This window comes from Piliocolobus tephrosceles, chromosome 3 (assembly GCF_002776525.5).
Source record: "Piliocolobus tephrosceles isolate RC106 chromosome 3, ASM277652v3, whole genome shotgun sequence".
NCBI lineage: Eukaryota > Metazoa > Chordata > Mammalia > Primates > Cercopithecidae > Piliocolobus > Piliocolobus tephrosceles.
Window position 1 is genome coordinate 82,143,881 of NC_045436.1, and position 22,714 is coordinate 82,166,594.

Below are 22,714 nucleotides of genomic sequence, written 5' to 3' on the forward strand. Positions count from 1 at the left end.
TGTTGCTTTGAGAAGACTGAATATTGAAAATTGAAAAAGGTTAAAAACAGAACCTGGCTACCAGGTGATGGTAGAAATGTGAGAAGAAAAAAACTATGTGCAATGCAGGAGATGGGCTGCAAGATATATATCAAAAAATATGTATCAGAAGAAGAAACTCTCTGAATGGAGGCATTTCCAGCAGCTCAGTGTGATAATTCAGAAAATAGGATCTTCCTTCTATCAGGCTGTTTAACCACTATCTACACGTAAGAACTTGAAAATACAGTGATTGAAAGAGGAAATGAGGAAAAGGAACATTCGAAGAATGAGAAAGGAACACCTGAACAAACAAAAGGCAGCACTGATGCCATTCTTAAATGTCCTAGATTAATAACCCAGGGGTATCCAGATATTTGGGGCTTCCCTGTGTATTCTCGGAACTCCCCTCAATAGATCAGACCTTTATCCAGAAATGAGGGCTCCAGAGACCCATTTGGCTAAAAGGGCTCCCTCCTCTTTGTTGTTTGGGTCACCGCTTCTATCTAACTCTTTGCACTGTCAGTAGCTATAAGAAGCAAAACTATTGGCTCAATTGTTCTACTGTCTACAGATTGAATTCAGGCCTCTTTGATATCCCAAAGCAACAAGCTAATTTAATAGTACTTAAGGATACAGAAGAAAAATATTTAGAAAACCTTCCAAAATTGTCTAACAAATCTCCAGAGTTCATTAGTCTATCACCTGAGAAAAGCTGACCTAATAAATATCACAGCCCTCAACCAAAAGAACAATGTTATTTGAAAATTAAGTCTTGTAGAAGATTCAGTAAATTCCTGGACCTTGAAACAAATTTTATTTTCTTAGCCTTTTTCAAAGTCAAAAACCAGTGTCTCACAATAAACATGTGTATTGTTTATTCCACCCTATGAGGAAACTGAAGTTGTATTCTTTAGGGTATGTAAGCATTAATGACCCTAAAATTTTACTCCAGAATTGGGTGGTTTCACACTGGAGCATACACAAATGCCGTGGGCTCAAGTCCATCAACTACCAGCAAATCGATGGATTCTTTTGGATTGGTATTTCATTTGTCATCGTTTAACCAATGATTAATTGTTTTCACTAGGACTTTTTAGAACATCAGGCAGGGCACCGTGGCTCATGACTATAATCCCTGAACTTTGGGAGGCCGAGGCTGGCGGATCACCTGAGGTCAGGAGTTTGAGACCAGACTCATCAACAGGGAGAAACCCCATCTCTACTAAAAATACAAAATTAGCTGGGTGTGATGGCACACGCCTGTAATCCCAGCTACTCGGGAGGCTGAGGCAGTAGAATTGCTTGAACCCGAGAGGCGGAGGTTGCGGTGAACCGAGATCGTGCCATTGCACTCTAGCCTGGGCAACAAGAGTGAAACTCAGTCTCAAAAAAAAAAAAAAAAGAAAGAAAGAAAGAAAAGAAAAGAAAAAGAGAGAACATCAAAGAGATGTTTGTTAGGCTGATTGAGTAGTAAATTTTCCTTGGCTTCCTTTTCTTTCCAAGGTAATTATGAGCTTCTTCCTGTCTCTTTTTGTTGCCCACAGAGGCCATAATGAGGGCAGTTAAATATGCAAACATGAGAATGAGAAAGAAAGGTGTCAAGATACATATAATTTTACCTATTGAGACATCCTACCTGCTAATAAACAGAGAATCATATTACTGGTACCCTTAACCAATTTTCCTAAATAATTTGGGCATGTTTTCCAATGTCTTTGAGAATGTGGTGTGGGGAGGTCTTTTGCCCCTTTAAAATTCATCAACACCTCCAGACACTGCAAGATAAGGAGGTCATGCAAGTCAAAACAATGTGTGGGCTACAGATATGCAGCTTCAAGTCAATCCTCTATACCTACCTGGAAATACTGGAGTCAGCTCAGCTGTTCCCCCTATTTGATAAGAAAAGAATGCAACTAGACAGCAAATACTTTATTTTCTTAAATATTAGCATAATTTGTGGGCATTTCCATTTTTCCAACACATCATTTCTCAGATATTACCCCAGACATAATACCATGCCCAGAACTGGAACTATAGACAATTTACTAAAGAACATACATAAGGGAACCACAAAACCCTTCTAGGTCAAAGAGAGACCACCTCTGATACGTCATGGCATCAGAAAGTTCTACATTTTCTTAAGGGCCATATACTTTAATTGTGGTAAGACATTTCTAACAAAAAGAATACCAACCTACCTATAATGTTATTAACATGGAATTTATTTGATTACAGTTTCCCTAACTGTAATCTAAAGTCATGTACATTAGGAAACGCCAGATTTCCAAAAGCAGAGTATAGTATGCAGCATTTCCCAAACATCTTGGACCCCAAAAACTTTTTGTAACAAACTAACATCGTCCAAAAATGACAAACAATGTGGAAAATACTATATTCTGCTCTCCAGTAGCAGTTGTCAGTGGGACAGGAGTAAAGGAAAACAAGTCAAAGCACTGAATTAACTGAGTTTTAAAAGACAGAGAGCAGTTTCGGAAGGATGCAGAAACTACACTTTGTCTACTTCACAATTTTAAGAATTACCCAATCACAGAGTATTTATTATAGAAATAATTAGGAATAATTTGATTTTATATTTACAAACAGGTATGATGTTTAATTGCTCCTAGGTAGTTCCAAGCTGTTCTCAAAGCCAAGGTATTACCAAATGCCTAGTAGTACCCTATTTATGTATTGAAAAATGTTTTTTTTTAATCATTTTGGATTAATACTAGAATCAAATATTTGACCCGATATATGACAAGGAACTAACAATATAAGCCTAGTCTACCACCATCTGTATGACCAAATTAGAAGCTTGGTCTCAAGGCCGCCCCTGTTTCAGCCCTGAATGCCTCATGTAATGTACACTGGAGCCAGAACTACATTATATCTCGTTTTCAAATGACATTGGTTACCCACCGGGCAACTGGTTAACCAGGGTGGCATGTGATAATCTTCTTCCTTGCTGACCTTGTAGGAAGTGTGTGAGCCGTTATCTTTCTGGGAAGATTTAAGTAACTCATTCCTATCTAAAAAGCATCTGTTAAGGTGGCGTCACACCCTCAACTACTGCATAAACTTTTCAATAAAACCTTATAATTACAAGAGTCTAACCTCTCAGTTCATCGGGCGTAAAACTGCAGTTTCTGGCTGCCAAATCCCTTAACAACATTAACCTTTTAATCCTTTAGCCTCATCTAGTGAAAAGCAAGTGTCACCAGGTGCCGCCTTCTACTTGAGAAATAAAACAAGATTCTTTCTCCTGCCCTTTTCCCAAATAAAAACGGCTCGTATACAAAGTGAAGTCTAGGGACACCCACAGTACAGAGGGCTGCCCGGGCCTGGCGGCCTTACCTGGTTGAAGTGCAGCTGGCCAGGCTCCGGGACGCCCACGCGGGAGGCGGCTCCCATCTGCTCCAGCAAGTGTTGGAGCTGAGCCGCCGACAGACTCAGATTCGCGCCGAACACACGCAGCACATCGTCGCTGAAGGCAAGCCCTGGCCCCTCCGCCACTCCTCCGAGGCCGGCGGCCGCCAGCAGCAGGAGCCCCGCCACCGCCCGGCCCGGGGTCATCCTGGCCTGGCCTTCCCCTTGAGGGCCCGCGACGGGCTGCCGCGCAGAGGGACGCGCGCGGGCGCACTGGCGTGCGTGCCCAAGGGCGCGAGCTTCAGTGCTCGGCGCTGCTCCGAGTCAGAGGTGGCGCGGAACGCCTCTGGTTCTCCGACGCCTTCGAAAGAACAGCAGCTCGCGACCTGCGGGGCATTGAAGTGGCAGCGTAGCCGCGGGGAGCGATAGGCGGAGTGGGCCCCCCGGCCTCCTGGAGAGCCTGAGATAAAGAGGACAAAGGGGGACAGAGATAAAGGCCACCAGGGCACCAGCCGGCCAGCTCCAGAAACGCTGCGTGGCAGTAGCCCTCAAAAGCCCGGCCGGGCATGGGGCCAGAAGCCCCGGATCCTGGTTTGCAAACGCCCCAGGATTTGCGTACATATGCTCCTCCCGGATATAAAGCCCCAAACCACGCCACTTCTTAGGAAAAACTAAAACCACACTAACTGTAGAACTCCACTTCCTCTTCCTGTCTTTCTGCTTTATTCTCTCCGCCGCAAACTTAGAAGAAGTGAGACGTGCAGACCCCAAGGAACTGCAGAAAGGGGCTCTTCCGGAGTCCTGGGGATTGCGTGTCTAAACGGGACCCTCCCTCTCCCTGGATCTCTTCTCTGGGCTTGGCAAGTTAATCAGAAGGACTCGCTGGCCTCTCACCTCTCCTATCTGTTTGTTTCTGTCTGTCTCTGCGTCTTTCTGTCTGCGTGTCAATGTGAGACTCGGTCTCTGGATCTCTCTTTCTGTCTCCCAACCCCAAAACCTCTGTATCTCTGACAGGTCCGCGGTGAAACTCCGCGATCCGCTCCGGCGCTCTTTACAAATAAGGGGAGGAGGGCCATGTCCCCGCCTCCATAGCACGTGGTGACCCATTTCCCCAGCCTGAACTCCCGCACGCGTCCACGCCGGGGCGCAGGACCGCCGGCCTTCCCTCCGCCTGCGCTGCTCATTCCCAGCATCAGCGGGGCCCTCTTCCACTCCCTCACCCCTGAGGATTACCTGATGCCACCTCCGTGTCGGGGGTCCCTAACTGCTCTCTGGTCTCGGATACGCATGCACTTTTTCGTGACCTTGATGAAACCAGCTTGCTGAAATGGAACCTGGAGACCCTTGCATTGTCTACATGATTAACAGGAATTGCTTTTTTGTCTCACTTCTTAAAATCAGAGGAGAAAGAGGAAATCCAAGGGTAGCGGAGGCGGGCTAGCTGAGCCAGCACTACCCAAGCCGGCACTTCCTGGCGGGATTTCCGCAGATCAGAGGCATGTTTATTTGTTCATATGGGGGCTCAAGAAAAGCTGACTTAGGTGTGATGTCAACAGGTTTGTGCAAAGTGAGTGTGGTGTTTGAGGCAAAGGTTGTATCTGGTGGATACAGCGGTTCAGGTGTAAAGTGAAACCATGCTTCACTGTTAGATGGCTGTGAAAGGAAAATACATCTTGAGACTCCAAAATCACCAAGCTAAAGGGAAACATCAAGCAGGGAACAGCTTAGGGCAAACCTTCCTCCCATTCTATTCAAACTCATCGCTCTGAGGCTCATCTGAGACAAATGAATATCTGATTGCTTTCTCGTCTCCATTGTTTATGCAAAAAATGCAGATTCACTGGGCCAGACTAAACTGTGTATTCAGTGGAAGGCTGATCATGGCTTCAAAAGAATGTAACCTTTTGTCTCTTGTCTATTATACCTCTAACATGGAAGCCCCCACTTCCAGTTACTGAACTGAACCAATGTACATCTTACACATATTGATTGATGTCATGTCTCTCTAAAATGTATAAAAGCAAACTGTCCCCCCATCCACCTTGGGCACGTGTCTCAGGACTTTCTGAGGCTGTGTCAGGGGCACATCCTTAACCTTGCCAAAATAAACTTTCTGAATTGACTGAGACCTGTCTCAGATATTTTGCATTCACGTGACTAAGGACAATAAAAAGAATTCAAGGTGCTGTTCTTGCCTTTCATCAGGAGAATGCACAGCCTCCTAAAATAGCACATTTTAAAGAGACATTAAGTCTAGACAAGGGGGGGAAGATGGGGAAAGGGAAAAAAATCTTAATCTTACAAGAGGAACCTAAAGACATAACTGCAGAAAAAAGAGACAGGTAGAGAACATTCCCAGAGGTTAAGGATCTAGGCAGATGAAGCTGAAGGACTGTCATATGGAAGAAGGTTTAACTATATTACATCTAACTCCAGGGGAGAGAAGGCAGCAGTCATGGGGCAAAGTCACCGAGAGGAAGGTTTCTGCAGAACTGTAAGGCATGGCTGCCTTGGTAGATAGTGATTTCTCCATGATCAAAAGTGATTCAAATCAACAGATCCTGGGTGACTGCCTATAATATGTGGTAGAAGGATGCATGCCTGAAGGGAGGTTAACTAAATGATCTTAATACTCTGCTCTTTCCAATTATAAAATCTATGCATTTGTTAATAATAATATACAGAATTACGTTGATGCTAAAAGGGCAAATATTTCACCTAAGGGCCAGAAGTAAGTTAATATCACTTGTTGATATTAAGAGTAAGTTGTGCTCTTAAATCACGCAGCTCATGGGACTCTTCAAGCCTTTTATTGGATTTTAAAATATAGTTTGTTGCCTATTTTTCCTTTGGACCTCCGTGATGCAAAATGATTTTTGGAAATCAATGAATACTCTAAATGGCTAATCTATACCCAGCAAGTTGTTTATTTCCAGCTTTTCTAAAACTAAATTTGTTCATAAAGTGTTGGATTTTAACAAATATAAAAGGTTTTTAAAAACACAAATCTTGGCTGGGCACTGTGGCTCACGCCTGTAATCTCAGCACTTTGGGAGAATAAGGTGGGTGGATCACTTGAGATCAGGAGTTCAGACCAACCTGGCCAACATGGAAAAACCCTGTGTCTACTAAAAGTACAAAAATTAGCCAGGCATGGTGGTGCACACATGTAATCCCTGCTACTTGGGAAGCAGAGGCATGAAAATCGCTTGAATCTAGGAGGCAGAGGTTGCAGTGAGCCAAGGTCAGGACACTGCACTCCAGCTTGGGTGACAGAGTGAGACTCTGCCTCAAAAAAGAAAATAACAAAAATACAAATACAAATCTTACATTGTGGATTTTTAGAATATACAATTTATCTATTTATCAGTCATTCATGTCTATGCACATACATTATGGCAGCCCATCAACTCCGCAAAATAAGAAACAGTAAAATAAATGACCAACCTGCGTGCCAACTTTACTAAGCCCAGTTAACATAATGCAATTAAGAGAAAGTATTCAGAAAATTTCAAGTTACTAACTACCAAATAGGTAAGGCTAATTTCTAGATCATCCAGACTAATAAACTATAATCACCAAAGAACTACAGGTTAGGCATCTCTAATTCAAAAATTCCAAATCCAAAATACTGCAAAATATGAAACTTTTTGAGTGCTGAAATAACACCAGTGGAAAATTCTACACCTGACCTCATTTGACAGGTGCACAAAATTATTGGAAATATTATGTAGAATTGCCTTCAGCCTAGGTTTATAGGGTATATATGAAACAAATGAATTTTGTGTTTAGACTTGGGTCCCATCCCCAAAATATTTCATTATATATATGCAAATATTCAAAAATCTTAAGTAATCCAAATTTGAAACATTTCTGGTCCCAAGCATTTCAAATCAACTAATAACCAGATAATGTTTCATTTACTTATTTATTTATTTATTTTTTAAGAGGCAGGATCTCACGATGTTGCTCAAGCTGCGATGCAGTGGCTATTCACAGGCACAATCCACCTACTAACCACCACAGAGTTTTGACCTACTCCATTCAGACCTGAGCCAGTTCACACTTCCTCAAGCAACCTGGTGGTCCCCACTCACCACCACCCTACTCCTGAAGGGCATCATATTGATGCCAAACTTAGTGATTGGCACAGCCCACTACATCTCAGAATTCCTGGCCTCGAGTGATCCTCCCACCTCAGCCTCCTCAATAGCTGGGATTATAGGCCTGTGCCACTGCACCCAGCCAGATAAATTTTAGGGCCCAAAATATGGCATTCTATAAGTACTATTATTACAAAAGTAAAATACTTACAATTTAAAATATAATGTATAATATATAAAATATAGTTTTCTTAGAAATTTGCCTTAAAGATTGAATACTTTTAAATGATAATGAGGGGAGCATGCCAAGAACACTGGCCAGCGTGTTGAAAAATGTCACGTTTCTGACTCAGGCACTTGGGAAACCTGGGAAAGTCATTTGACCTCACCAGGATGAATTCCCTCGTCTGTAAAACACGATAACTGGGACAGAAGAATATCAGGTCTCCATACTAGCCTTATTATTTCCAAGTGTCTAATTTGGAAGTCGCTTGTCAGAACAAAACATGAAATACCTAAAAAAGGAATAACACTTTACTTCCCCAAGTGAAAGGACAGTTAACTTCAAATCTAACTTTCTCTAATGGTTTCAGTTTTTTCTCAGTTCAGATCTTTTGTGACTATTGCAAACATGAAGTAAACTGGCCTCTTCTAAACATTTTCGTGCATGCATTTTCTCTGTGGAAGGACTAATAAGGGAATCTAAAAGATGGCTCACCCCTTTCTCTTCTTCTTCTTCCCTTCTCTTCCTTACCATCCAGCCTGGAAGTCATTAGGTGGAGTGTAGCACAATAGTGTCTGTGTGAAGGGGAGCCATAGTGACCCAAAGAGGGGTGTTGGAGCTTGAACAAGAAAAAAAGTATATCTAAGTAGGAGAGAATGTAGCGTGGACGGTAAGAGCCCAAGTAGGGTCATGAAGGTGTCCAGATTTGGGAAGAGACATGGGAAATCAGAGCTGCATCACTAATGGGATAAGGGTGTATGCGTGCGCACAAGCACTGACTATCAGACCCAAGTATGATCAGCAGAGCATCCTTCCGTGCATGATCTGTCAGAGCCCAAGCTGGAAGAGAAGGGTGAGCACCAAAGTAGTAGCCAGGTGTTGGGTGCCAAAGACTGAGCACAGCTAGGAAGCATCCATGGATCTAGGGGAGAGAGAAAGAGTCAGCCAGTGTGGAGAGTCAGAGCCTGAGAAGGTGACGAAGGCAGCCAGGCCTGACGGTGGTCATAACAGAATGTCAGAGATGGGCAAGGGGGAGGAAGGTGACCCTGAAGAGCAGTAGCATGAGGTGTCAGAGTCTGTGCAGTGAGGATGGCAGCCTGGCATGGTGTGTCAGAACCGGAAGAGGAGAAGGAAGGAATCAGTAGGGAAGAGGATGCAGCAGAAATACATTAGTTATACGCAAGGGGATTCATTAAATAAGTAAATATATTAGATTATAATAGCCAGTTTTCTCGTTATCACAGTAGGGAGTTGCAAATATGGAGAGGGAGAAAACTAGAATGAACGAACCCTCTGGTCTTATGTTGGAATTGGAGAAGATCAGTATCAATTCATGGTTTGCTACGTGTAGCATCTGTTTCCACACTATATATATATATGTAAATAATTACCAGCTCTGTCCACTGACAGGGTCTGAGAACAATGACACTAATAGCAAAGAGCATAACTAGGGCACTGAGCTTGGCTTCTAAATATTACTATTCTCTACTAAACGGAACCAGAGACCTTTAGAAAAAGGGCTGATTCCAGAAGCAGACAAAGAACAGGATGAACCTGGAATATCACCTTGTGCCTGAAAGCAAGGGAATGGTCCAAAAATGCATGTTAAATTATTCCAGGATAACATGAGATTAGCAACTTACTCTAAAATGGATCAAAATGTATACAAGTATTTTTACCGTGCTGACCACTTTCCTATATGTACCTCCTAATTTTAAAATTTAAACATTGAATACTAATGAGGAAAGGAGAAAGTTCCTGCAACAAATTACATTAAAATTAAATCTAAAATTTTACAAAAAGTGTAATTTTCAGTGAAATTAATTTACTCACTAATACATATTTTTAGCATTTGCGTCACAGTCCATTGTGTCTGGAATATAAGAATGAAAAGATACTCCTCATTTTACTCTTAAGTAGCTTGTAGGTACAGGTTGGAGGAAGGTGAAAGATGGTTGCTGTAATGAAGACTTTAAATGTTGCGGTGGAGAGAGATAGGAGCACCAGTGTCTGCAGATGAAGTGAGCAAATAGTTTCCAGAGTGGGTAAACCCTGAGCTTTAAGAATAAGTAGAAGTTTGACAGAAAGACAAAAAAAAAAAAAAAGAAAGAACATTCCAAGATGAGAAAATGCAAAACAAAATGCCCTGAGAGACCTGAGAGAATAAAGATAACTGCAAGGGGGTTCTTGGAATTGGAGAATGTGGAATATAAAGGCAGCATCTGGCAGAATCAGGAAAAGTCTCAAAGTTCCAAGTCTTTGTCTAATGATGTCCTCAAAGATTCCTTATGATCATCTGAGGCAACAACAACAACAAAATCTCTTCAGTGAATTTAAACCTCCTTTATCCTGCATTATCAGTATCAATATTTAGTTCTCATTATTACCAATAAGCCATACCTAAAATGCTCAAATAAGAGCTAGATAATGATTCTATCTGGACCATCTATGTCTATTCAGCCATCCATACCAGAGACAGTATAGGTAGGAATTAGATTTCTCCAAGGCCCCTCTTAATTCCTAATCTCTCAAATGGGGATTAAAATAACACCTGCTCAATTTACCACACTGAATAATTGTGAAAATCTGATGTGATAAAGTGTGTGAAATCCCTTTATCAACTGCAAAGCCGAATGCAGGTGTTAATATATGCTGGAATAGTAGGTAACACGACCCATGTAATAGGCCTAGCAAAAGGCCAATGGGAAATGGACAAGAACAACCAAGAATATCTCAGAACAAAGACTACTTTATACCTTACAAAACTCATCGTTTTTTTTCCAGGAAATTAAAGCAGTAATCAGAAATGGAAAGATCCATAAATTACACCAAGTCTAATCTTGTCATTTAGGGGATCAGGAAAAGAATGCTCAGGAGAGTTAAGCAGTATGGTCAAGTAACACATTTAGACTGAAATGGAAGCCCAAACTTGTCTTTTTCCATTTCACCACCACAAAATAAACACCAGTCAATGTTTCAAGAATAACACCCTTACAACTTTAATGTCATTGAGTAAGTGAAATTGGAAATTATACTAACCTATGTTCTTCCTAGTTCTTCTTCTTCATCCCTTTCCTTTCATTCTTTTCTAATGAACCAGTGTCCCCACCCTTTATGCTGCTGTTTCACTTGAGCTCATCCAGCATTAGCTCAGCATGGTTTCTGTGCTTTATAATTCTATAAATTTTAAAATTATTATTAGAGTGTTGGGAAAATTTACATGTACTAACATGGAAATATACTGAGTAAATTAATGAAAAAAATTTGAGGCAGAACACGTTTTAAAACAATGTAAACAACTGCGCGCATGCGTGTTTGTGTGTACATTAACAAAAGTCTGAGGAATATGTGCCAAGCTGTTTAGGATGTTTTCCTTTTAAGAAGTAGGTCTGAGGACAGGTGATTCAAAGGGGGAAGAACAATACCTTTCTCTGTGTTGTTTTCCTTTATATCCTCTTTTTTTTTTCTTTTGAGACAGAGTCTCATTCTGCCACCCAGGTTTGAGTGCAGTGGGCACGATCTTGGCTCACTGCGACCTCCACCTCCCAGGTTCAAGCAATCCTCCTGCCTCAGCCTCCCAAGTAGTTTGGACTACAGGCATGTGCCACCATGCCCAGCTAATTTTTGTGGTTTTAATAGAGATGAGGTTTCATCATGTTGGCCAGGCTGGTCTTGAACCCCTGACCTCAGGTGATCCATCTGCCTCAGCCTCCCAAAGTGTTAGGATTACAGGTGTGAGCCACCGCACCTGGCCAGTACTTAACATTTTTTCAAAAGGCATGTTTTACTTAAAGGAATAAAAAGTTATCAAAATGTAGATGAGGGAAGAAGTTTGAGTAGACTCTAAATGGGGACAGGCAGAGTAAGGCTCAGTAGATTGTCTCCCTATACCTGGTGAGAAGAGTCCTGAGCAGCAGACAGGAAAACCCCATGCTGTGTGGCTGGCATGCTTCTTTACTACTGAAAGCTAACCAAAAAGCAGAGATTTCTTTAAAATAAATGTTTTACAAAGCCCTGAAAAGCATCTAACTCCTTTCACTCTGAATTCTCAATAATGCCACGTCTTTGATGCAGCATAGGGTAAGCTGAAAAGCAGGCATGAATAATTCTCCATGAGAGTACTTCCCATATCTCCACTCTCCCAACTCTTAAGGATCAGAGTCCGAAAGCCTGACAGAAATTGAGCTGCTGGGAAATGTAATCATGTGAGAACAATTAAAAATTTTCCTTTCAAGATAAGAGCTTAGTACAAAGCCTAGCCTTAGACAAACTTATGAAATAAAATTATGACAAGGAACTCTTCTCTCCTGGGTTCTCAACCCCTTAGTACCAGGAGACTATAGCCTCTTCTCTTCCCTTTCTTCCCTTGCCTTCTTTTCCTTCAAATCTCCTAACCCCATAACTTTATACATGCTAAAATATTAAAAATTAAGAAAAAATGATAACTGATCAAACTCTATTTGCATTTTTTATTTTTTATTTTTGTTAATGATATCCCTGGTTTATGTAATTTGCAAAGTACCTTTAACTTAAGAATTTAAGTGAGGCTATTGGAAATTTAAAAAGCAAACAGAGAAAGTGTTCTCTCTTCAGTATATGCACTACTAGGAGCTTAAATCTATATAAGAATTTTCTTGATTAATTTCCGTCTTTTCCAGATATTTATTCACATCACATTCTTGCTGCAGAACACCTTTGTGAAATGACGTGTTTACTATCACTATTATTAGTTACTCATCTGTAACTTGTGGTTAAATCAAAAAGCCCTGTTTGAAAGAGGTTTATGTTCCCTAAGGAATGGGCATCAACTATCCCAACCCAAGGTTTCATGGCAGCACAGTATTGTGGAAAGAGCAATGAAATAAGAATGAAGATTTGAGTTCTGATTCTAACTGAAACAATGTGAACAGTTTTGTAGTATTCACAGTTTGAGTCCCTTAACAATTCTGTGTATCTCAGGAGGTTATTACAAGAATTAGTTAAGATGACATAAATTAAAGCATTTTATAAGTTACATATTCAAGAAAACCTAAAATTTCAAACTGGCCAAACCAGGTTGAGAAGTCATTTTGAGCATGATTTACAGCATTGTAACACTACTTATTCGTCTCTACACACATAACAACATCAAACAAGCTAGGTAGCACATCTTCTCTAGAATGGAAAATTAGTTCTCTGCAGCTCCAGGGAACCCACTGCAGACAACACTGCTCTCTTTTTTTTTTTTTTTTTTTTTTTAACCTGGGTGGAAATTTTCATTTTACCATGGACTGTTTTAATGTTTTCTGATTCTATTTCCTGTTCTAATACTTTTGGTTGGTACACTTCAGGAAGAGGAAACATTTGGGGGGGCACAAACAAATGACAAACCAATATTTGGTAACTGTGCTTTTACATTTATATATAAGCCATTCTTGTAATAAAGCCTTAATGAGGATCAATGCACTTGAAATAAAGTATGATTTACACAAAAATAAACTAAAACTAAGGACAGATGTTACAGGAAAAGATAATGGTTTAAATATACAGGAAACTTACAGTCCAAAAATAATATGTCCCAATATCCTAAGAACCATAAAGAAATGTTCAATTTGTATTTGAGATAGAAGAAACATTCGCAAGACATAAAGTCTAGGGCCATGGAAAAAATGACAGATTTACTAATGTCCAATGATTTTTATGTTCCAGGCCCTAATTCTTGCCGACTTATAAAGTCTGCAAACACTACACTTTGCCTTCTTTGGTAAATGTGTATTTCTCAAAGTCTGTGGGCAACATATGGACCTCGTATGTCTTCTATGAACCCTACAATCCAGTCATTAATTCAAGTTAACCAAAACATGTTTATTATCTTTCTAAAAATGAAAAAATATACTTTCCACTGCAGTTTTGGAACTAATTTAGATTTGAAACAATTTTTTTATGTTAAAAGAAGTGTAAAACTTTACTTAGACAAAAGCACATGAGTCTTTTTAAGGTTAACAACAAACCGGAATAAGTAGGTGCTTTGCTTTGTTTCGAAGTCCCTTTTGTCTAATCGCCTACATTTCTCTCATCTAAAAGAAGAATAAATTGCTACGATGGAGTTAATTCCAGCAAAGTAGGGAGTTCATATGGATTCGTTTTCAATATTTTATTATTTATCATTTGTGAATTTGAGGAGGAAAGAAAGAAATAAGGAGGGTAGAAGAGATACTCTATAACGGGATGAGTTTGACAGCATGTTTAACATATTAAGTTCTTCTTTCCTTTGACATTTCCCAATTTGTTTTATTATTAAAGGTGTAATCACATGTTCAAACTGTAATTTTCAAACTTTTATTTTCAAACTACCTTGAGGACTTATTATATATTTAAACTGTAATCCTACTGCTGTAGAAACAAGAACTAAGTAAGCAAACCCTATATTTAGCAGGAAAAGAAATTCCCCAATGCCAGAATTATTATGCTCCATAAAACTTGCCAACTGCAACTGCACCCTCCCACTTGTAAAGGGAAAATTTAGACTAAAACCTTAAAATCCAAATGAGTAAGATGTAATAGGTGACCTAATAAATAGCTACCACATTACAGAATTTTCGTCTAAAATATTTCATAGGGATAGTAAATAAGTTAGAGAGTTTTAATCTAAAATATTACTAAATGTCTAAATAAACTTTAAATATTTAATCTAAAATGAAATCACCAAAAATATTTCATATGAGTATCTAAAATAGGAATAAGATGCAACTTCTCCAAGTTGTTTCTTCCTACTTAGACTACTGAGATTTAATACAAAGAAAACTTTTGCCAATGTTATGTCAAAGTTTTCAATCTTTAAAATGCAAGATTATGTCTTTTAGGTCACTGCCTGTTCTGTTCTTCATCATTTTCTGATTCTGGGATTTGAATCTTTTAAAAATACTCAGAAAAATCTTGGAACAAACATGGAGCCGAAATAAATTTGCCATTCAGAGAGTAGGACAGAAAGTCAAAGCCGATAAGCTCAAATGTCCTTTCTGCTCTTTTATCTTAAGAGAAGCCTGTAAGTCCTCCATCTTAGCCAATGCTGGAAAGTAAGATTAGAAAAATGGGACTAGAAAAGGGAGCAGGATGTTTATTTAGCATTACTGTCTGCAAGCACGACACCTGGCCTGTGTGATAGGTATAGAACTGAAGAATGGACGTCATCACAGACCAAAGCATATCAAACCTGTTTGCAGAGTTAGTTCAGAGATACCTGGGTTTTAAGATAAATAGAGAATGTTTATCACTGGTATTTTTTTTTACTCATCTATGTCCCTGTTGACACTGTAGAACTCAATGTTTATGACTATAAAAACAATACCATCAACAAAAATAATATCTATAATTATCCTCTCTAATCCACAGTTATTATGATGACATAATCACTCTGGAGCAATTAGGTCTATGGGGCAGATCTGATTGAAGCCTATTTTGAAGATAACAGTATTTTCACTGTGCCATTCAGATTAACATGTCATCAGCTAAAGGCCATCATTTTCTTTCAGATGTTCATTTCCTTGTATAACCTTTGCTTGACTTGCTATCTGATGTTTCAATTCTGGTATGTGAATATGTGGAAAATTAATTTATTGCCTTAACCAGACAAGAACACTTTGTGTATGGTCTATATTCTTAAATATTAAGAGTGAATTTAAATCAAAGATAGACAAAATACAGACAAACAAATTTGTTTTTAAATGCCAATTCATTTAAAACAAAGGTCAGAATTAAAAATCATAAGCAATACGTATTTCAAATTTATAATCTTCTTTTGATATAAATATTGATAGAGATGATAAAGACCATTATCTATTAATAAGTTGATCTACATTTGAGAAACAAACAAACAAAAAAATCCCTACTGACCGGGCTTCTCGCCAAGAGCCCAGGTTAAAGTACAAAGAGACTGCAGTGTTTGATCAGCCCGTGAAGTTTGTTATGAAGAACCTACGTGTGCTTGGTCACAGTGTATTTTTACCTTCAATTATTTTAAAATTGTTAAAATACTGGCTTTTTTATTTTTAATTGGTTTTTAATCTATATTCTAAATATTTCTTTTTAAAAAGTTATAAAACTCTATGATTCTCAACTTTGTACTGACAACATAACGATCTTCAAAGGACCTGTTCACATGACTGTGTGCTATTAGCCTCTGGCCTATGACATGAACTTATTTAATATTTAGATACTATAAGTATATATGGAAAAAGAGGGACTTTTTTGCCAGGGAATGTCATTCAGAAATGTTGTGAAGATTAAAGTAGATAGTATATATAAAGTGTCTAGCATAAAGCCACATAGCAGAGGCTCAGTAAATGCAAAATGTGTAAAAGTATGTGTATGTGTATCTCAAGCATGGTGCTGTGCTTTCATATACTTCTTTCCTTTTCCAGTAAATACCACAATGCCCTAAAAGAATACTAATGATGAGTATGACATTGGTCTGAATTTCATATCAAAAACATTTGTGGCCAGATACAGTGCCTCACGCCTATAATCCCAACACTTTGAGAGACCAAGGCTGGAGGATTGCTTGAGCCAGGAGTGCTAGACTAGCATGAACAACACAGTGAGACATCATCTCCACAAAAAGTGTTTTTTTAAAAATTAGCCAGGCATGGTAGCACATGTCTGTAATCCCAGTTACTGAGGAGGCTGAGTGGGGAGGATGGCTTGAGCCCAGGAAGTTGAGGCTGCAGTGAGCTGAGATTGTATCACTATACTGCAACTTCGGCAATAGAGAGAGATTTTATCACAAAAAAAGAAAAAAGATAAAGGAGAGAGATGAAAGAGAAGGAGGGAAAGAAGGAAGGAAGGAAGGAAGGAAGGAAGGAAGGAAGGAAGGAAGGAAGGAAGAGAGGGAGGGAATAAAGAAAGAAAGCAAGAAAGCAAGAAAGAAAGAGAGAGGAAGAAGGAAGGAAGGAAGGAAGGAAGGAAGGAAGGAAGGAAGGAAAGAAGGAGAAGGAAGAAAAGAAAGAAAGAAAGGGAAAGAAAGAAAGAAAGAAAGAAAGAAAGAAAGAAAGAAAGAAAGAAAGAAAGAAAGAGAAAGAAAGAAAGAGAAAGAAAGAAAGAGAGAGAGAGAGAAAGAAAGGAAGGAAGGGAGAAAGAGAGAGAAAGAAAAGGGAGGGAGGGAGGGAGGGAGGAAGGAAGGAAGGAAGGAAGGAAGGAAGGAAGGAAGGAAGGAAAGAAAGAAGGAAGGAAGGAAAGAAGGGAGGGAGGAAGGGAGGAAGGGAAGGGAGAATATTTATTTCTTCTTTAGTAAAAAATATATAAGCACTGAACAGAGAAATTTTTGTCATCCTAAAATCTACAACCCAACCTTATCTGAATTCTTAAACTCTGTCTTCTTTTCTGTTACAGCAAATGAATTTTCCATGCTTTCTTGCAAGACCAGCCTTCCAATGGATCTCACCCTTTTTCCTACTCAAATTATTTGTCTCCACAATTCTAACCTTCTTTCTCCTACTGTATCATCGGCTCTGGACTAGATCATTCCCATGAACAGAAAATATTGTCTCTTTTCTCTTAAAAGTTCCTCCCACCCTACATCTCTGTCAAGCTACCACTCTATTTGTTATGGGTTGAATCGTGTCCCCAAAAGGAAGATATGCTGAAGTCCTAACCTTCAGTAACTCAGAATGTAAACTTGTTTGAAAATAGGATTGTTGCAGATGGAATTAGTTAAGATGAAATTATCTTAACCAACAGGGTGGGCCCTTGATCCGATATGACTGATGTCCTTTGAAGAAGGTAGCCATGTGAAGACACAGAGGGACACATAGGGAGAATGTCATGTGATGACAAAGACAGAGATTGGATTATGCAGCTGCAAGTCAAGAAATGCCAAAGATTGCCAGCAACCACCAGAAGCTAGGAAAATGTGTGTAAAGATTTCCCTAGAGGTTTCAGGGGAGCACGGCCCTTGCCAACAACTGTATTTCAGACTTTTAGCTTCCAAAACTGTGTGCGAGACAGTAAAGCCACCCAGTTTGTGGCACTTTGTTATGGCAGCCCTAGGAGACTAACAGGTCATCAGTTTCCCACTCTGTACTAAATCATTCCCATGAGCAGAAAACATCTCTTATCTCTTAAAAGTTTCCTTGACCCTATATCTCTCTTAAGCTACTGCCTTATTGTTTTGCTTGCTTTTGATGCCAAATTTCTTGAGTTACCTATAATTGCTGTCTTTACTTCTTCTCCTCCCATTCTCAAATGCACTTATTCTGGTCACGATCCCTCATCCCACTCTCCACTCCCCAGAAGATAGTTTTGTCAAAGTAATTTATTGTACTTTATTTTTCTTTATAACCTGTAATATTATATGTTTATTTTTAATGTAGCTATTTTCTGTTTCACTTACTAGACTCTGTAAGTTCCAAAAAGACAGTGGTACTGCAGGCCCTGGTACTTCATATATCCTCAAAGAAAATTGATGAAATACATTTGCTTTCAGATTTTTAATTACATTTAGTACAGAAAATTTCCATTTGGATATAAACACTCTTTGTTTACGGATGGTAAAATTTTGCAAGGATTTTGTTATAATTTTTCAAGAATTTGGAAGTTACTACTAATATAAAGTTTACATGCTGTGCAATCATACATTATCACTTATATTTTATCCCAAGGCAAATTATGATGTCTTTATATTGCACCTTCCACAGCTATTAGCAGACACTAATCTTCACATTCATCCTATGTGTTAGGAAAAAGAGGTGTTTAACTTTTATCTTACAGATTTGGAAATGAAGGGACTTAAGACCAAAGGGCCTTTCTGTGATATCTAAGTGGATAAATGATAAAATGCAAACTGGGATAAGAACTTTGAACTATCAAATCAGTTTAATTTCCACTAAAATCCCCAGCAACAACACCACCGTATAATTTCATTAACATGTACAACTATTATCTTAGTTATATCAAATGAGAAAAAATAACTTCCTCCTGGATATTAAGGCAATTTACAAATGAGGAATATGAAATCAGATATTATGCAAATATATGCAATAAATGAAGATATCTTGCTCAGTTCTTATTCTGTGGGCCAGCAGAAATGTAGCACAATGAACTGAGTAAAAAGAGAAAATTAAGGAGCACTGTTAAATGTATTCATAAAATGCAATATCTAATTTGAAGGGGGCTATGATCACATTAGTCTATGATGTGATAATTTACAGTAATCACCACTTATATCCACATAAATTTGCCTTTTCCATTTTCTCATTGCCTTGTTTATCAATAGTAAACAGTAGTTTAATAGCAAGATAAAGCAGCATATTAAAGATACTGTGCTAACTGAATATATCAGGGATGAAATGTTACAGTTTCTTAAATGGCTATACTTTCTATCAAGGCCTCCATAGAAGAAGAGCATTATATATTTTATTCAAGCTACCTTTTGGACATGAGTTAATATAACAACAGCATTTTAGTAATCTATGTGTGTACATAATAACAATAATTTTATTAATACTTTACGTTCGTATTTCCACTGAACTCATCTTTTTTAAGAGGATGTCTTGACAATACTGATTTCATGAAGAAAGATTTGAGAAATTTCAGTGATGAAGTGATATTGGAGTTCACAACATAGAAATCATTTTAAATTTATATTTGTACGCTCTTTCATCACATCTTACTTCAAACTTTAGTTTAATTCGAACTAACTTCTCTCTCTCTCTCAAAGCTCTGCTCATATAACCATCCCCTATTACTCTCCAATAATTTTTCACATCATCTCCTCCTTCCACCCTAGTTACGTGGAAGTGGTGTCTCTACACTCATCTAAGATGAATTCTGTGTCTGAGCTATGGACAGTTTTCTCTTCCACTGCCACAAGCCAGTCAGCTGCTCCGCCAGTCAGCTGTTCTCTTTCCTGCCTCTTTAGCCCTTTCCTCACCCACCTCTGTCTTCTTCCCAGCAGCACCCAAACCTATACACCTACTTGGTAGTGTCCTGAGGATGCTCCTTCTCCCAGCCCAAGTTTTCACCTTCTTTTCAAACACCAACCCATAAGCTCAGCAATCTCATATATCTTCCTCTACTGGGCCTCTCAGGAGCACTGGACATTGGCTGACTACTCCATCCTTCTTCAAACAGTCCTGCCCTTGGCTTTCAGGAAGCCATACTTTCCAGTTTTCCTTCCATTTTTTGTATTGTTTTGTTAGTGTTAAATGCTAGTCGTTTTAAATGTTGGTATCCCTTCAAACCTTGTTCTTTCCCTCATTCTACACATGCTTCTTGAACACCTTATCTACTCCCTTTGTGTTGATTACTACCTGTTATTGGCTTGGTTGTGTCCCACCCCCCGCCCCACAAAAAAAAAATTGATATGCTGAATTCTTAACCCCCAGTACCTCAGAATGTGACTCTATTTGGAGATAAGGCCTTTGAAGAGGTAATTAAGGTAAAATGAAGTCACGTGGGTGGGCCCTAATACAGTATGATTGGCATTCTTATGAAAAGGGGAAATTCAGACACAGACACAGAGGAAAGACTATGCAAAGACACAGGGAGAACACGGCCATCCACAAGCCAGGGAGAGAGACCTGAGAAGAAATCAATCCTGTCAGCAGGCTCCAGAACTGGAAGGCAATATGTTTCTGTTTTTTAAGCCATCCAGCCTGTGGTATTTTGTTAGGGCCACCCTAGAAAACTAATACACTCCCTCCAATTAGACTGTGGCTCCTAAACTCATTACTGTGGTGCCAGCTCTGAATGCCAGACTGTATCCCTCTACCTACTGGATCTCACCACATGGATGTCTCAGAAATATTTCAAGAATTCAACTTATGCTGGCTCATCCAGTTACCTGTGCCAGAAACATGATCACTATAGTAGACCCTACTTGTGCCCCACATCATATCCTCTTAGCCCACCTCTAATTGTAGTTTCACTTCAAGTCATTCTCTCATATTTTTTACCTCAGGTTTTCTTTAGAATTCTAATAACCTGCTCAGCAGCTTTCAAGCATGGAGGAGTTAACATCCCTGGAGGCAACCTTAAACCAAAGAGAAATGAGAATCAGAGAAGAAAGGCTCAGTCTCCAGTCTTTCAAAGGGTCACTTCTGAAAAGGTTTCAACATGGTTTCTCAGGGAATTCCTACAATATGTGCCCCAGGGTTTTACAGCAATAAACAGTTCAATAGTGCACCCTTTACTGGCATTCTTCCTTCCCTGAATTAGTTTTTCTCCTTCCCTAACACGCCCTTCTCATTCTCTCACTCTTATTTCTTGGGATCATCTCTAAAATAAACCTCCTGCATCCCAGTTATTGACACAGACTTGCTTTTAGGGAGAAACCACACTAAGACAGTCAATGTCATTCCCTTATCTTTCTCCTTTATATACCCTCTCCAGCCATCAATTATCAAATCATCGTAATTCTACTATGGCTTTCAAATTGATCTAAGCCCACTGCCTTTATCCTAGGATAGGCTACCATCAACTCTTAACTGGATAATTTGCCATCTTCTGTCTCCCTGACTTGCAAATTGTCCCTTACCGAGTTATTCTCCATGGAGAAGTCAATGTGTGCTTTCTAAATGGACTATCTAATCCTACTCAGTCATAATAGCCTTCAATTATTTCCCATTGTCTTTAATATGAGTTCCTTAATATGATTTTTGAGTTATGCCCTAATAAAGACCTAGTTTTCCTCCACAGTCACATCTCTCACCATTCCTACTTCTCATCTGATACAATAGTCACAATGAGCTACTCTCAGGTCTCTGACCAGCCATGTGGTCTGTCACCTCAGAAACTTTGCACATGGTGCCTCCTTCTCTTGAAATGCTCTTCCTCACTCCTCATCTCCACTTCCAGCTTCTTACTGCTTCTAGTTTAGACTGCATTTACTCTTGAAAATCATCTAATGTTAATTTTTGGTTAGGTGTCCCTCCTATGTGTTCTTAAAACATTACACTGTATTTTAATTACCTGTTTAGATTTGTTTATGTCATCTACTCAATTAGAGTTTTTGAAGTTTTCTATTTCCCATTGTGTCTAAAATACTCCACATATTTTAGGCATTCAATAAATACTGATAAAATAAATGAATTGATGAGTAAAATAAAAATGTTAAATAATGTTAAATTTTTTAACAACAAAAAACTGGCAAACAAATTTTCAAATCATATAGAAATAGCTGAAGGAAAGCAGAAGCAAGGTTGATAAATAGAAACCCTATAAAAATCTAGGACAAAAAGTCTATCTTCAGAAATCTTTGCTATCGTCATTGCTATAACCATGGATACACGCCTACTCAGATTTTTTTAAATCTATTACTTAGAAAGCAATTTTAAAGCTTATAATAAAAAGTAGGCATTTTTAAATGGAAAAATTAAGTCAATCCCATATGTTAGTCTGGAATGGCATTTTATGGAGATGGCTTTAATTTATCAACTCATTCAATAGAACTGTAAGATGTTGAACAGGGCTAGCCTTCACTGAGACTGAGACGTACATAACATCTGTTCCAGGCTTTGACTCCATAATTGCTCACCCTGACAGCACCCTTTGTCCTCTTCCTGCCTATGTTGCAGGTCCTTGCTCTGAAATCTGAAGGCTCCTGAGTCTGCCCATTGCCACACCCCTTGGTGAATGTAGGAGTCTCACCAGGATTTCCTGGTGAACTTCTCTTCCAAGCTATCACTCATGTAAACAGTATGTTATCACTGATACTCCCTGTACTTCCACTTTGTACGCAAACAAATACCAGCATTTGAGCAGACCTGTGGGGATTTCAGGTCAGCTAAATTGAAGAGGTTGGTTTCCCAGGTAAATCTACAGGAAATATATGGAGGACAAGGCACAGCCTTGATGAATCTTACAAACTGCTCTCAGTGAGTGGTTCTCATCCAGGAAGCCTCAAGATGGTGAGGAATGCATGTTCTAGCTGGGACCCTGTCAGCAGCGCATTGTTACTACCAAGTTAAAGTTATTTCCAACATAAACCAGTGTTATTTTGCTCAAGAGAATGCTTAATCCTTACTAG

At 39.1% G+C, this 22,714-nt stretch overlaps 1 protein-coding gene and 1 pseudogene across 3 annotated transcripts in view; one reads left to right on the forward strand and one right to left on the reverse strand.

Annotated features, from left to right (window-relative positions):
- The window catches only part of SLC39A8 (solute carrier family 39 member 8), a 101,836-nt gene extending 97,403 nt beyond the window's left edge, over positions 1-4,433 (reverse strand). The window contains exons 1-2 of one of the 3 annotated variants that reach the window (XM_023220098.3): positions 4,075-4,258; positions 3,376-3,847 (exon numbers count right to left, since the gene is read on the reverse strand). In XM_023220098.3, the coding sequence (XP_023075866.1) occupies positions 3,376-3,594 (219 nt within the window). In that variant the 5' untranslated portion in view covers positions 3,595-3,847; positions 4,075-4,258. Of the gene's footprint in view, positions 1-3,375; positions 3,848-4,074; positions 4,259-4,281 lie in introns of those variants that run through there. The other 2 variants (XM_023220096.2, XM_023220097.3) reach the window with 2 other exon arrangements.
- A 3,998-nt stretch (positions 4,434-8,431) lies between these two features.
- Positions 8,432-22,714, forward strand: part of LOC111548002 — a 102,620-nt pseudogene continuing 88,337 nt past the window's right edge.